We start from the raw sequence: 13,431 nt of genomic DNA, 5'->3' as shown, positions 1-13,431 counted from the left end.
CACCTCCCCGAGGCACCACGTGCCGCCCTCGCTGTCCCCAATGTCCCCGCAGCCCCTCCCCGCCACTCGTGTCCCCCCCCGGCCGCTGGGGGACGGGGACACGGAGCCCAAGGTCACGGTGGGCTCGGAGCCAGCCCGGCAAGGACGGGAGCGGCGCGGGGGACACGGGGACACGGGGACACGGGCGGGCTGTCCCCACCCGGGCGGGGCCCGGCCACCCCCGCCTCGGCTCCCGCAATTCCAGCGCCGTCCCGGCCGCGGGGAAAAGGGAAAATTTCGGGTGCATTTGGAATTGTCGGACATTTGGGGTTTGGGTTCATTAAAGGAAGAGAAAGCGAGGAAAGCAAAGCTGCGGTCGACACCCCCCTTCCCCTTCCCCCCTCGGGGGTCGCGTTCCTCGCTGGGATTTCCCCTTTTTGCCCCTTTTTCCCCTTAAATAACCCCGGCCCAGCTCCCCGCCCGCCCCTCACCCTTCCCCCGCCCCCCGGGGGGGACTTGGGGAGGTTTTAGGGGGGTTTTGGGTCATTAACCCCATTGAGCAGCTGGGGAAACTGAGGCAGCACGGGGAAGCACGGCCGGGGGTGGGGACTGAGGGGGCCCTGAACCCCCAAACGGAGCGGGGGGAGGTTTTGGGGTGGGGTTTGGGGTGCGGGGCTGCACCCCAAGCCCGTCCCGGCCCTGCCCCAGCAGCCCCAGCTCCCGGCTGCTTTCGCTTTCCCCTGCACGCCCGGGGCACGCCTGGGGGGGGCCCCCCAAAATATGAACCCCCAGTGTCCTCCCTGCACTGAGACCCCCCAAAATCAGCTGTGGACCCCCCCCCCCCCCACCGCCCCATGAGGGTGTTTGGGGGGAGAACCCCAACTCCCCCCATTGTACCCCATAAACTGAACAGGGGTTGGGTATCCCCCCCTTTGCCACCCCCAATTCCTCCCTGCGCCCCTAAAATCCCACTGTGGCACAGGGGCCGTGGTCACCCCCACCCTGGAGACCCCCCCAAATCCCAGCTGGCACCAACAAAACCTGGCGCAGCTCCCAGGGGTGCAGTGAGTCCATCCCAGGGCACCCCAGAGCCCAGGGGGACCCCAAAACAGCAGGAAAAAACAAACCAGGACGCCCCAAAGCAGCACCACGGGAGCCTGGAGTCAGGGACCACGGCATGGGACCCCAAAAATGTCCCAAAATGAGCATGGAATTAGGGATGGCACCATGGGAACCCCCAAAAATGTCCCAAAATGAGCATGGAATTAGGGATGGCACCATGGGAACCCCCAAAAATGTCCCAAAATGAGCATGGAATTAGAGATGGCACTACAGGATCCCCAAAAAATGTCCCAGAAGCAGCCTAGAATTAGGGATGGCACCATGGGATCCCCCAAAAATGACCCAGAAAGAGCCTGGAGTCTGGGACCATGGCATGGGACCCCCAAAAATGCCCCAGAAGGAGCCTGGAATTTAGGATGGCACTGTGGGATCCCCCAAAAATGTCCCAAAATGAGCGTGGAATTGGGGATGGCACCATGGAACCCAAAAAATGCCCCAGAAGGAGCCTGGAATTAGGGATGGGATCCCAAAACATGTCCCAGAAGGAGCCTGGAATTAGGGATGGGATCCCAAAAAATGTCCCAGAAGGAGCCTGGAATTAGGGATGTCACCATGCTGGTGTCACCCCCTGATCCCCCGCATCATTCACAGCCCAAAACCTGCAAAATATTTTCCAATTTTGTGCCAAATTTGGGTTTTTTTTCAGCTTCACCCAGCTGCTGCTCACCCCAAATATTTTTCACCCCTAAATATTTTTCACCCCCCAATTATTTCCAGCTGGATTTAGGTCCTCGGATCCCACATCCATCCCGTGCTGGGGATCATTCCGGTGTCTGCGGCTCCCACTGGAGGCAGCAGTGGCCAGCACATCCCAGGGAGAGCCAGCAGAGCTCTCAGACAGCATTCCCAGCTGGAATTCCGGCTCCTAAGGGGTTAAACCCACCCGGGGCACAACCTTGGAGAGAAACCACCTGGAAATGTAAAGTGCCGTTTATTTATTATTTCCCCCCCCTCCCCGTCCATGATGAAAATATCGAGTTTAAAAAAAAAAAAAAACAAAAACAACAAAATTAATTGCACCACCAAACTGCTCCATCCATGCTCTCCTCCTCCTCATCATCCTCCTCCTCCTTTTCCTCCTCTTCCTCTCCAAAACCCAGCACCAAAACTGATGGAAAATAGCCCGAAACTTGAGGAACCTTCCCATATTAAATAAGAGGCAAAATTCATCACATCGAGCACCCCACGGCTCCAGGGGGGGCTTGGTTGGGCATGAGCTGAGCCAGCAAGCACAGACCCCTCAAATCTGGGGAGTTCCCCCCCAAAAATTGGGGTGTCCCCCCTTTGGGGTTGTGGCTGCCCCGTGGGTTGGCACCAGGCAGGGCAGTGCCTCTGTCCTGTGCTGGAAAACAGGAAAGCAAAAGGGATGAGGGGTTTGGGGGTACCCAGGCCTGGGAGTTAATTTTTGGGGGGGCTGCCATGGTGGGACCCAGGGCAGGCAGGGGGATGGCAGCTGCCAGCTTGACTGAGTGAAAAACAGCCAAAAAAAATACAAGGAAAACACAAAAAAAATTCCCAAATCCTCACGGGGGGCTCAGGGGTTGCTAAACCCACATGGGGGGAGGAAAGGAATAATTCACCCCAAAATCCACGTGGTGGGAAGGGGCCTGGGGGGCTGCAGGGTCCTCGATGGGAGGGAGGGACAATCCAGGGACAACAACGTGGGCTCAGAGCGGGTTCATCCCTGGCCAGGGGGCTCTGACAGGGAATCCTGGAGCTCTGCCACGGCCACAATGGCTGAGGCCAGCCCTGGGATGGGCTGGAGGCAGCTGGAGGGGGGAAATGCAGCCTGGAGGGGGGAAAATGCAGCCTGGAAGGGAGAAAATGCAGCCTGGAAGAGAGAAAATGCAGCCTGGAGGGTTCCCTGTGCCCCCAATGGGATCAGGAGAGCGACCCCAACCCTGGGCACAGCTGCTGGGAATAGCCAGGCTCTGCCTCCCCTTCTCCAGGGAAGGAAAATCCAAAATGCACCCTCTCTCCTCATCTGGACACTGAAAAGTGGGAGCCATCCCCATTCCCCATCCCCATGGATCCAGCCCCTCCCCTGAACATCCAGCTCAGGACAAGCCAGGCTCCATCAGAACCGTTTAAAGCAGATTTAAACCAAGCAGCAATCCCTGTTCTGCCCCCAGCCCAGCTGTGGCCTCAGGCAGGACAGGGACACTGCTCTGGGCCACCCTAGGCAGGGTTTCTCCATCCCTGATCCCACTGATTCTCCATCCCAGAGAGAAACCAGGGATGGGGTGAAGCACCAGCCGCCCCTCATCCCGCACCACCTCACACACGCCATCACCTTCCTTCCTAATTTCCAAAATAACAAAACAAAACCCAAACCAAAACAAGAATAAACCCAAAAAAATAAAGAAAAACCAACATAAGCAGCACCACAATTCCCAAGTGTCAGGAGCTCCAGAGCTGGAGCAGAGCCTGGAACACCCCCAGGTCCGAGGGGACCGACCCTGGAGGATGGAGCCGCCCCGGTGGATGGAGCCGCCCCGGGAGGATGGAGCCGCCCCGGGAGGATGGAGCCGCCCCGGGCCGGAGCTTTGGCGCTGGGAGGGAGGAAGGAGGGCCAGCTGTGCCCTGCAGGGAGCAGAGGAAGCGGTGCCCGAGGCAGGAGTGCCAGCCGGGCTCACATGGCAGCTCGGGTGGGAGTGCTGGGCTGGTTCAGCCGCAGCGTCCGGCACAGCCAGCCCGCGAAATCCACCTCCTCCACCTCGGAGCGCTTGATGAACGTGTGGCTCTGCAAGCACAGGGGAAAACACGGTCAGGAACGGCCCAGAGGAGCAGCCCAGACCCCAAAAAGCCGGCCCTGTGCTGTGGGATATGCACTGGAGAGGAGGAGGGGAAGATCCTGAGGCAGGGAAAGAGGATTTGGAGAAAACATTCCTCCCATCATCACAGGGAGGAATTCCTGCCCAAGATCCCACCCAGCCCTGCACTTCCCCTGGATAAAAGGGGGTCAGTCCCACATCCTGAGCTCAGCCTGGGAATTCCCAGCCTTTGGAGCAAGTGGGATGGATGGGGCAGCAGCTGGCAGAGCTACCAGAAAAATCCTCTCCCCACTCACCATCAGCATCTTCAGATCTGCTCGTTCTGCTGGGTTCTTAATTAAGCTGAAATGAGAAGAACAAGAGAGGGAAGCCAAGGTGAGATTCCATGTGAGGATCAGGCTGGAGAAGCCCCAGCTTCCCCCAAAGCCCCTCAAGATCCTGGGAGAGGGATCCCTGCCAGCCCAGCTCCCAGGGAGAGCTGCAGCATCCATCTCCTCCACACTGTGGGGACAAACTGTGCCCTGCAAATGGAGACAAGGCCCTAAAGCTTGGCAGCAATCTGGGGTTTAATATCCAATCTCTGCTTCGCTGGGAGCTCTGGCAGCACCTTCAGGTGTCCCTGTGCCCACGGGGTGACTCAGCCCCAGGATCTGCTCTGCCACCCCCCTTGCCAGGCTCACATTTAGAAGGAGCTGGGATCCTGCTCAGCAGCCCCACAAATAATAAAATGCTTTTACTGCCACCCTTCCCAAGGCAGGAGCTCCCAGCACAACGTGGGATCAGGCAGGGAGAGAGAGAGAGAGATCAGGCAGAACACAGAGGGTGGAGCTGCAGAGCTGTCAAGGAGCATGTCCAAGGCTCCACCTTCAGCCAGGAGATGAAATCCTCACCATTTATTTACAAACTCCTGGAAATCTTGCGTGAAGACTCCACTCGGCAGCTTGGGAGGTGGCTGTGGAGAGAAAGAAAAGGGGTTCCTGCACCACTCCTGTGTTACTGGGCCAAAAATCAGCGTCAGGGAGCTGAGCTCTACAGCCACTCTCATCCTCCTCATCCTCACTGCTTTTCCAGCCAGGAAAACCCTTCCCTGCCACTCCTTCCCCTGCTGCTCCAGCTCGTTCTGCACCCACACTGAACCCCAGCCAAAGCTGGGAAATCACCAAGCATCCCAATCCTAAATCCAGCCTCACAAATCCCAGCTCTGGCCATGCCTAGGGCTGATGAAACAATCCCAAAATGAGAATTTTCCATCGCTGTGTTTGTGAGAGCTGGCCTTGCGAGTTGGGTAGGACACGGGGGATGGCCTTAAACTGAGGGAGGGAAGGTTTAGATGGGATTTTGGGAAGAAATTCCCCCCTGTAAGAGTGGGGAGGCCCTGGGATGGAGTGCCCAGAGCAGCTGTGGATCCCTGGATCCCTGGCAGTGCCCAAGGCCAGGCTGGAGCAGTGGGACAATGGGAGGTGTCCTTGCCATGGCAGGGGTGGCACTGGATGAGCTTTAAGGTCCTTCCAACCCAAACCATGTTGGATTCCATGAGTGACCAAACATGGAGAGCAGAACATCCCTGAGGAAGCCCTGGGGAAGCAAACACCCACCTCGTTAACGATGTAATCCAGCAGCTCAAAGATGGCCATGGCAGGCCTGGTGTCCATCCCGTGGCCTGGGGGGTGACACGACACAAACGGTGCTGAGAGGCTGCTCAGGGCTCAGTTTGGGGTGAAAAACACAATTTTGGGGGAGCTCTGCTGGGAGAGGCTGAGGCAACTCCCAGGGAAATTGAGTCATTAAATAGAATCAAGTTCATTCCCAGAATTTGCATTTCTTTCACCAGACCTCCAGTCCAGATTTATTTATTGGACAGCACCAGACCATCTACTCTGGCTGGCTGGCAGCACTTCCAGGCAGGGGAGAGCCTTCTGCTCCCAAGGAAACGGCTCCAGCAGAGCATCCCTGGAATCCTGGAGCTGCTTGGTGCTTCTGTGAGAGCTCCCAGCAGAGCTCTTCCCAAAGAGCTGCCCGAGAAGAACCTGCTGGCAGCACAGGGGCTGTGATAGCGTCCCTCACACCATCCTCTCCACGGGAGCCACGTTCCAGCCGTGCCCACGGCCTTTCTGTGGGACACAGGAGGATCTCAGGAGCCCACGGGCAGAGCCCAAATCCATCCTGAGAGTCCCTCCCCACCTCGATTCCACCAACCTGTGTCGTGCAGGAGCCAAAGGCGCCTTCCCTAGCGGCGCTCCCAGCAGAGCCTCCTGCAGGGCAGCTCCCCCGGCCACCCCAACCCCGCAGATCCCCCATGGAAGCGTTGCTGCCGATGCACACCACAGCCCCTACCACTGACGGGGCGTCCTGGGGGCCTGGCCCGCGGCGAGATGCTGGGGGACTCTCCCTCCGCCCCGTCCACCACAGGACGGCCAAAAATTGCTTCCAGTTCCTTGGAGTCTGGCGGGGGGATTGGGTACCTTCCGATCGACAGCTCCACCAGGGACAGCCCCATGCTCCAGATGTCCGACTGCACCGAGTAGTGCGTGCCCTGCAGGCGCTCGGGCTGCGGGAGAGGAGGGGACAGTGGGAATGGGATGGGGATAGTGGCACTGGGAACGGGGATAATGGGGACAATGGGAATGGGGATAATGGGGACAGCCCTGCAGGCACTTGGGCTGCAGGAGAGATGGGGATAATGGCACTGGGAATAGGGAAAATGGCATTGGGAATGGGAATAACAGGGATAATGGCACTGGGGATGGGGATGATGGCACTGGGAATGGGGATAATGGGAATGGGAATGGGGATAATGGGAATGGGAATGGGGATAATGGGGAGAGCCCTGCAGGCACTTGGGCTGCAGGAGAGATGGGGATAATGGCACTGGGAATAGGGAAAATGGCATTGGGAATGGGAATAACAGGGATAATGGCACTGGGGATGGGGATGATGGCACTGGGAATGGGGATAATGGGAATGGGAATGGGGATAATGGGAATGGGGATGGGGATAATGGGGAGAGCCCTGCAGGCACTTGGGCTGCAGGAGAGATGGGGATAATGGCACTGGGAATAGGGAAAATGGCATTGGGAATGGGAATAGCAGGGATAATGGCACTGGGGATGGGGATAATAGCACTAGGAATGGGGATGGGGATAATGGGAAGAGCACAGGGAGGGGCTCAGGGGGAATGGGGATAATGGCACTGGGAATGGGCGATAACCACTGGAAATGGGCGATAATGGCTCTGGGAATGGGCAATAATGGCACCCAGGGCACAGGGAATGCAAGGTGACATGGAATGCTGGTCCCCAGAGCACGGGAACACCCACTGACATGGGATATGGACACCCAGGACACAGGAATGGGATAGTGACACCAAATACAAATATCCTGTATTGGTGAGACTCAGACTCCAGTGCCTAAAGGGGCTCCAAGGGAACTGGAGAAGGACTCTGGGCAAGGGACAGGACACAGGGAATGGCTCCACACGGACAGAGGCAGGGATAGATGGGATAGATTGGGAAGGAATTCCACCCTGAGAGGGTGGGGAGGCCCTGGAAGCTGTGGCTGCCCCTGGATCCCTGGAAATGTCCAGGTTGGAGCAGCCTGGGACAGTGAAAGGTGTCCCTGCCATGGCAGGAGTGGGACTGGATGGGCTTTAAGGTCCTTCCAACCCAAACCATCCTGGGATTCTGTAATATCCCAAAGGCCTCTCCATGGCAGCTCTCCAGGGAAGGGACAGTCCCAGAAGGATCATGTGCAAAGGGGATGGAAAAGAAGAACGATGTGCAGACAAAAAGCACTTGGAGCATCTTATCCACACTCCCAACTCAGCAGCATTCCCAGCTGCTTGTGTTTGGGAGTCTGGAACACCCAGCAGGAACCTATTTCTCTGTGTGCTGAAATCTAAGGGACTCTGCTTATCCATAAAAATGTATTTTCCTGCTCTCTGCTGTTCACACCCAAGAGGAACCAAAGGAGCAGAAAATCCCCTTGAGGTTATGGCCATTAAAAGAAAAAATCAGAAATAAATCAATCCATGCAAGTCATCCCCACTGGCAGCTCTGAGGCAGCCTGGAGCCAGGGCCTGGGAGCAGAGGGGACAGGATTTTTAAATAGCCCCTGACTAACTATAACTGCTCTTGAATAACCATTCCCAAAATACAGGAGCAGCTCAGACCTCAGGATCCTTCCCTGGGAGGGTGGGGAGGCCCTGGCACAGGTTCCCACAGAAGCTGGGGCTGCCCCTGGATCCCTGGAAGTGTCCAAGGCCAGGTTGGACGAGGCTTGGAACAGCCTGGGACAGTGGAAAGTGTCCCTGTGGACAGGATGGGGATGGAAACAGCTGAGATGAACCCAAATAGCCCAAAAAACCCAGGTGGAAGGAACTTACAGACATGTAGGACCGAGTTCCCACAAAGGAGTTGGCCATGGAGTCAATGAGCTGCCCGCTGACCCCAAAGTCACAGAGCTTGATCTCCCCTCGGGAATTCACCAGGATGTTGGAGGGTTTCACATCTGGGAACAGCGAGAGAGAGGGCAGTGTGAGGGTGGCTCTGGGTGACACCGGGCGCTGCAGGCTGGCATTTTCAGGGTCCTGCTCTCACCTCTGTGCATGATTTGGTGCTTCTCCCGCAGGTAGGCCAGGCCCCGCAGAACCTGGGGAGAACCCAAAGGCTGGATCAGAGCAGAGCTCAGGGAACAGCTCTGCTCCCAGCCCAAGGAGAGCTGCCCTGTGGTGGCCATGTCCCTCAGGGTTTGCAATTTATCCCCAATTCCATCACAGATTTTGGGTGAACCACCCCAAAAAAGCTTCGCCCAAAACTCCTCGAAGCGAAGCCAACATTATCCAGGGGGAAAGGAGGTGGGAATATTTCCCCTCTGCTCTGGCCCAGGAAAAGTGCAGTCCCCAGGACTGGGAAACACAGAAAACTTCCCAGGGCAGCCCAGGAATTATTCCCAATCCCTGCCCAGCAAATCCCCCCTGGAAGCCTGGGCAGCCCCAGCACTCACCGCTATACTGACTTTGCCCAGGATTTCCTCAGGAATTCTTTTGGCTTCTTTCAGCACTTGATCCAAAGAGCCACCATCCTGAAACCAAGAACGTGGGAATGACCAACGCAGCAATTCCCAGCAGGAAAACAGAGCAGCTGGATGCACAGGGCAGCAGGTGCATTGAGCACACTCCTTTTTCAGCCAAAAAGAAGATCTGGTGATCTGAGCTCAGGTTTATCACTGAAAACTGGTATCACTCAGGTTTATCACTGAAAACTGTTTTTTAACAGCTCTGCTTCTTGCTGTTGGATCTCTGCTTCCTTCCATCAGTGGAAATGCCAAGATGGTGCTGATTTGGAGGAGAAATGACTTAATTTTCCAACAGAAAGAACAGAACGTGTCCACTGAGCCTCTCAGCAGGCTCTGCAGAGCAGTAGGTTGGCAACATTTCCGTTTGGCCAAGCCCCAAACCTCTGCTTCCTCTTCCCAAAAGTCGCTGTCTCCCTCATTCCGAGCCCTGGCAGGAATGTGTGGCTCCCACCAGGAGCAATGGCCAGGACAAGGGGCTGCCAGTGGCACTGGGAGGGAGCAGGGAGGGCAGGGCCTCACTCACCATGTGCTCCATGCAGATGGAGATCTCCCCGTCGCTGTAGAAGGCTCCATAGAAGCCCACGATGTAGGGGGAGTTGCACTCGTGCAGCACCTGCAGCTCCCGGATGATCTGGTTCCTGATGGCTGGCTTGATTTCCAAATGGATCAGCTGCCAAGGGAGAGGAAATAGGCAAGGTGTGAGTCCTGGGAAGGAGAGGAACTGATGGGCAGCAGCCCTGAGTGCTGGGAGGAAATCAGATCTTCAAGGGAGGTGCAGAATTTTTCCCATTTGCAGAGTAATATCAAGGATAAAGTGCCAGGACACAGGGAATGGCTTCCCAGGGCAGGCATGGATGGGATATTGGGAATAAATCTTGGAATGGAATTCCCAGAGAAGCTGTGGCCGGCCCTGGCAGTGCCCAGGGCCAGTGGAAGGTGTCCCTGGCCATGGCAGGGGTGGCACTGGGTGGGACTGAAGGTGTCTCCAGCCCCATCCAGTGTGGGATCCCAGGCTGGAGGCACAGGGAGAGCTCTGTGTGGGATCCCATGCTGGAGGCACAGGGAGAGCTCTGTGCTGCCTCAGCCACGGAAGGCGCCGGGATTGCACCGGACACGGGTGGAAAGACGAGTCAGGAGTTTGATCTCAGCCCCTCTGAGTCAGCAGCCAGGAGCATTTTCACAAGCTCTGGAGGTGTTGTAAGAAGGTGCTCCCAGATCAAGGAAACCACAGAAAAGAAAAAGCCCCTGTGAAGGTTCTGCACGAGAACGAGCAGCGGCTTTTGGGGCCGCACGCGGGGTCAGAGCAGAGCGGGGAGGGAAACACCCAGGGCTGGAGAAAGGAGGCCCTGCCCTGGAACTGGGTGAGCTGTGAGGCCCCTTCCAACCCAAACCACTCCAGGATTCCACGATCCCAGCAGCAGGAGGGAGGAGAGACTCTGGAGGAGGCAGAGCAGTGGTTGTGCTGCTCCTGCCAAGCACAGCCTCTCCCAGCATGCAGGTGAAGCAGCTCCTGATTTTCTACTCTGTGGCACCACAGTGGATGTTCCCAATGGAGCCAAGTCTGAGAGGAACCTCTGTCTGAGGAACCTCTGTCCCTGCTTGGAATGAGATAAACGGGGCTGGAATGAGGGACGTGTGTGCCAAACCCATCCTTCCCACTGCCACTTCCTCAGTCATGACCTACAATCCTCAGGAGAGCCAATTCCACTCACTTTGTCCATCAGAACTGGGGAAAAAAAAAATAAACTGCTGTTTTCCAGAGCCCAGGGATCTGTCACTGGGAGTGCAGCCTCTCCAAAAGGAGACAGCTCCATCTGGGAGCAGCCAGGCCTCTGCTCCTGACCATGGTGAGGTGGTGAAGGTGCAAATGCAGAGAGAATCCAACCAAAGCCAGTGCTCCCCGAGCCATGGAGAGCTCCAGGTGCCCCCCAGCATTCCCAGCCCCTCGTTACCTTCCGTGCCATAACGAGCCCTGAGGGTTTGTGCTGCACTTTGGTGACCACGCCGCCATTGCCAGCGCCCAGCTCGCAGATCCTCTCGAAGTCATCGTCCTTCAGCTCCCCCACTTTGGCTTTCTGTGTCAGGAAAGCTTCCAGGCGCTTCTTCTGCTGCTCATCCAGCTCCAGCTCCTCCAGCTTCTTCTGCAGGTCCACCAGGTTAGCCCTGGAGAGGGGAGGAGGAGATGGGAGATGCTCAGCACCAGGGAAAGGAGGGTGCAGCTCTTAGGAAATGATGGAAAAATCATCCCCTGACATGTCCTGAGCCCCCACAATGGGATCACCTGGACAGGGAGAGCTGGAGAAATCCCTGCCCAGCACACACAGCCCCTCTGGAGAGGAGCTGGGGAGCGGTCAGGTGTTTTGGGAGAGCCAAGGAACAGGAAGAATCCTTGGGCCCTTACAGAGGCAGCAGCAGATGCTGCTCTCTGTCCCGGGGAGCCAAACTTGGCTTTGGTGTGTAACATGAGAGGGGCTTTCCGTGGGGTCCCGCAGCCCTGTTACGCCCCCACCCCAAATCCTGAGCACAAAGGGGGGTCTGTGCTGCCCCAGCAGCAGCTGCCGAGCATGTGCCAGCTCCAGCTGCTCCGTCCCATTTGCTGCCACCCCCTGTCCCTCCTCAGCCACACTGGGACGTGTCGGGAGGGTCTCACCCATCCCTTCCACCCCTCGTACCCCCCTCCACCGCCTCTCACCCCACATCTCCCACCTGCCGAGCCCCCAGCGCTGCCCCACGTCCCCCCCAGCCCCCGGGTGCCCATCCCAGCTCCAGGCTGGATCTCCAGGCCCGTTTCCCTCCTGGACCTTAGCACGGCACCCCGCGGGCCTGAGCTGTCCCTGCAAACCGGGGGGGCAGAACAGCCTCCCCCTGCCCATGCCATCCGCACCTGCCCTCCCAGCCCTCAGCCTTCTCCCCCGGCTCTGCCTCCCTGACTCTCACCTGCCCCACACCGGGCCCATCCAGCCCCCCAGGCCTGGCCCGGTCCCCCCGAGCCTGTCCCAGCTCCCCCCTCAGACCTTCCCAGGCCTCCCCAAACCCGTCCCGGCTCCTCCAGGCCTTCCCCGGCCCCTCCCCACGCCCCGTGCCCGCCGTGCCCCGACCCCCCAGGGCCCGGTGCCCGCTCTGTCCCGGCCTCCCCGCTCTGCCCGGGCCCGGTGTCCCCCCCAGGCCCCGCGTCCCCCCCCCAGGCCCAGCCCCCCTGCCGGGGCGGTCCCGGCCGGGCCTGACTCACTCTGCGGAGCCGTCGGGGCTGGGCCCCTCGGCGGCGCTGGGGGCGATGTTGAGGGCGGGCAGCACCGGCTTCCTCTTGGCCGGCATGGCCGGGCCGGGCCGCGCCTGCGGGGCCGGGGGGGCGCGGCCGGGCGCGGGGGCGCGCGGGGGCGGGGCCGGGGCGGGGCCGAGCCTGGGGGCGGGGACATGGCCGGTAGCGGGGCGGCGCCACGATCGGGCCTATGGAGGCGGGACCGGGGGCTCCGAGAGGTGGGGGCAGAAAGCCCGGAGGGGCGGGGCCCCGTTCAGGCACAGGGGGCGGGGCCTAAGTGCGCCAGGAAGAACGCGCGGCGGAGCGGAGTCTCGCGAGATCTCGCTGAGGGGGAGAAGGAGTTGGCCGCCGTGGTCGGGGTTCCACACCCGAGGGGCACCGGCAGTGTGGGCGGAGCGTTAATTAAATAAACACTAATTAGTGACCCAGCAACGGGCAGCAGCCCCTCAGCCCCTGCCTGCTCTGCCCATCCCGTTCCATGCCCGATCCAGACCCCGGGACCCCCGAGGCTCCTGAGGAACGGCCCCGAGCGGCCCCGGGTGGCGGCACCGGGCGAGCGCCCTTTGCCCGGTCCCGGCGGGGCCATAAAGCGGGGAGCAGCCGCCGCCTGCCCGGGCAGAGGCCGTGGGGCGGCCGATAAGGGGCCGTGGCCTTGTCCCTGCGCCACGCCTGAGCCACACGGAGACTTAGTCAGCTCTGTCCCCTCTGTCCCTGTGCCCGGGGTGCCATTCACTGCGGGCACGCAGGTGCAGCTGGGCCGGTGCCCCTCGGTGCACGGGGGTGAAGGGGACACAGCGTGTGAACCTGAGGCAGCCATGAGGGACTCACGGAATCCCAGGATGGGCTGGGTTGGGATGGAATTTAAACACATCCAGTGCCACCCTTGCCATGGCAGGGACACCTCCCACTGTCCCAGGCTGCTCCAGCCCAATGTCCACCCTGGCCTTGGGCACTGCCAGGGATCCAGGGGCAGCCACAGCTGCTCTGGGCACCCTGTGCCAGGGCCTGCCCACCCTCCCATCAATTCCTTCCCAAAATCCCTCCCATCCCTGCCCTCTGTCCCTGGAAAGCCATTCCCTGTGTGCTGTTCCTCCATCCCTTGCCAATGGTCTCTCTCCAGGAGAACCACAGGGCACCAAGGTGGTTTTGAATACTCCACAAGTGGTGGAGCCCAAGCAAAGGTCCCCGGATATTGCGCTCAGCAGTCATCGAATGTGATTAACG

At 59.1% G+C, this 13,431-nt stretch overlaps 1 protein-coding gene across 1 annotated transcript; it reads right to left on the bottom strand.

The window, feature by feature from the left end:
• Positions 1-2,113: 2,113 nt before the first annotated feature.
• MAP2K2 (mitogen-activated protein kinase kinase 2) lies at positions 2,114-12,289 on the bottom strand. Its single transcript, XM_058820983.1, has 11 exons — positions 12,178-12,289; positions 10,901-11,111; positions 9,472-9,618; positions 8,877-8,954; positions 8,471-8,522; positions 8,257-8,381; positions 6,210-6,423; positions 5,471-5,535; positions 4,766-4,827; positions 4,172-4,217; positions 2,114-3,844 (listed from the first exon to the last, which is right to left on the bottom strand). Exons 1-11 carry the CDS (start codon positions 12,261-12,263, stop codon positions 3,734-3,736), a joined length of 1,197 nt encoding a protein of 398 aa, XP_058676966.1. The 5' UTR covers positions 12,264-12,289; the 3' UTR covers positions 2,114-3,733.
• Positions 12,290-13,431: the final 1,142 nt, after the last annotated feature.

This window comes from Ammospiza caudacuta, chromosome 28 (assembly GCF_027887145.1).
Source record: "Ammospiza caudacuta isolate bAmmCau1 chromosome 28, bAmmCau1.pri, whole genome shotgun sequence".
NCBI classification, from domain to species: Eukaryota; Metazoa; Chordata; class Aves; order Passeriformes; family Passerellidae; genus Ammospiza; species Ammospiza caudacuta.
The sequence above is the reverse complement of the archived record's forward strand: the minus strand, read 5'-3'. Positions and strand labels throughout refer to the sequence as shown.

Coding starts and splice junctions, on each gene's coding strand:
- MAP2K2 (XM_058820983.1), bottom strand. CDS start 12,263: ATGCCGGCCAAGAGGAAGCCGGTGCTGCCCGCCCTCAACATCGCCCCC. Junction 9,619..10,900: donor GGCTCGTTATGGCACGGAAG/GTAACGAGGGGC, acceptor CTCCCTTGGCAG/CTGATCCATTTGGAAATCAA. Junction 6,424..8,256: donor GAACTCGGTCCTACATGTCT/GTAAGTTCCTTC, acceptor CCTCTCCCGCAG/CCCGAGCGCCTGCAGGGCAC.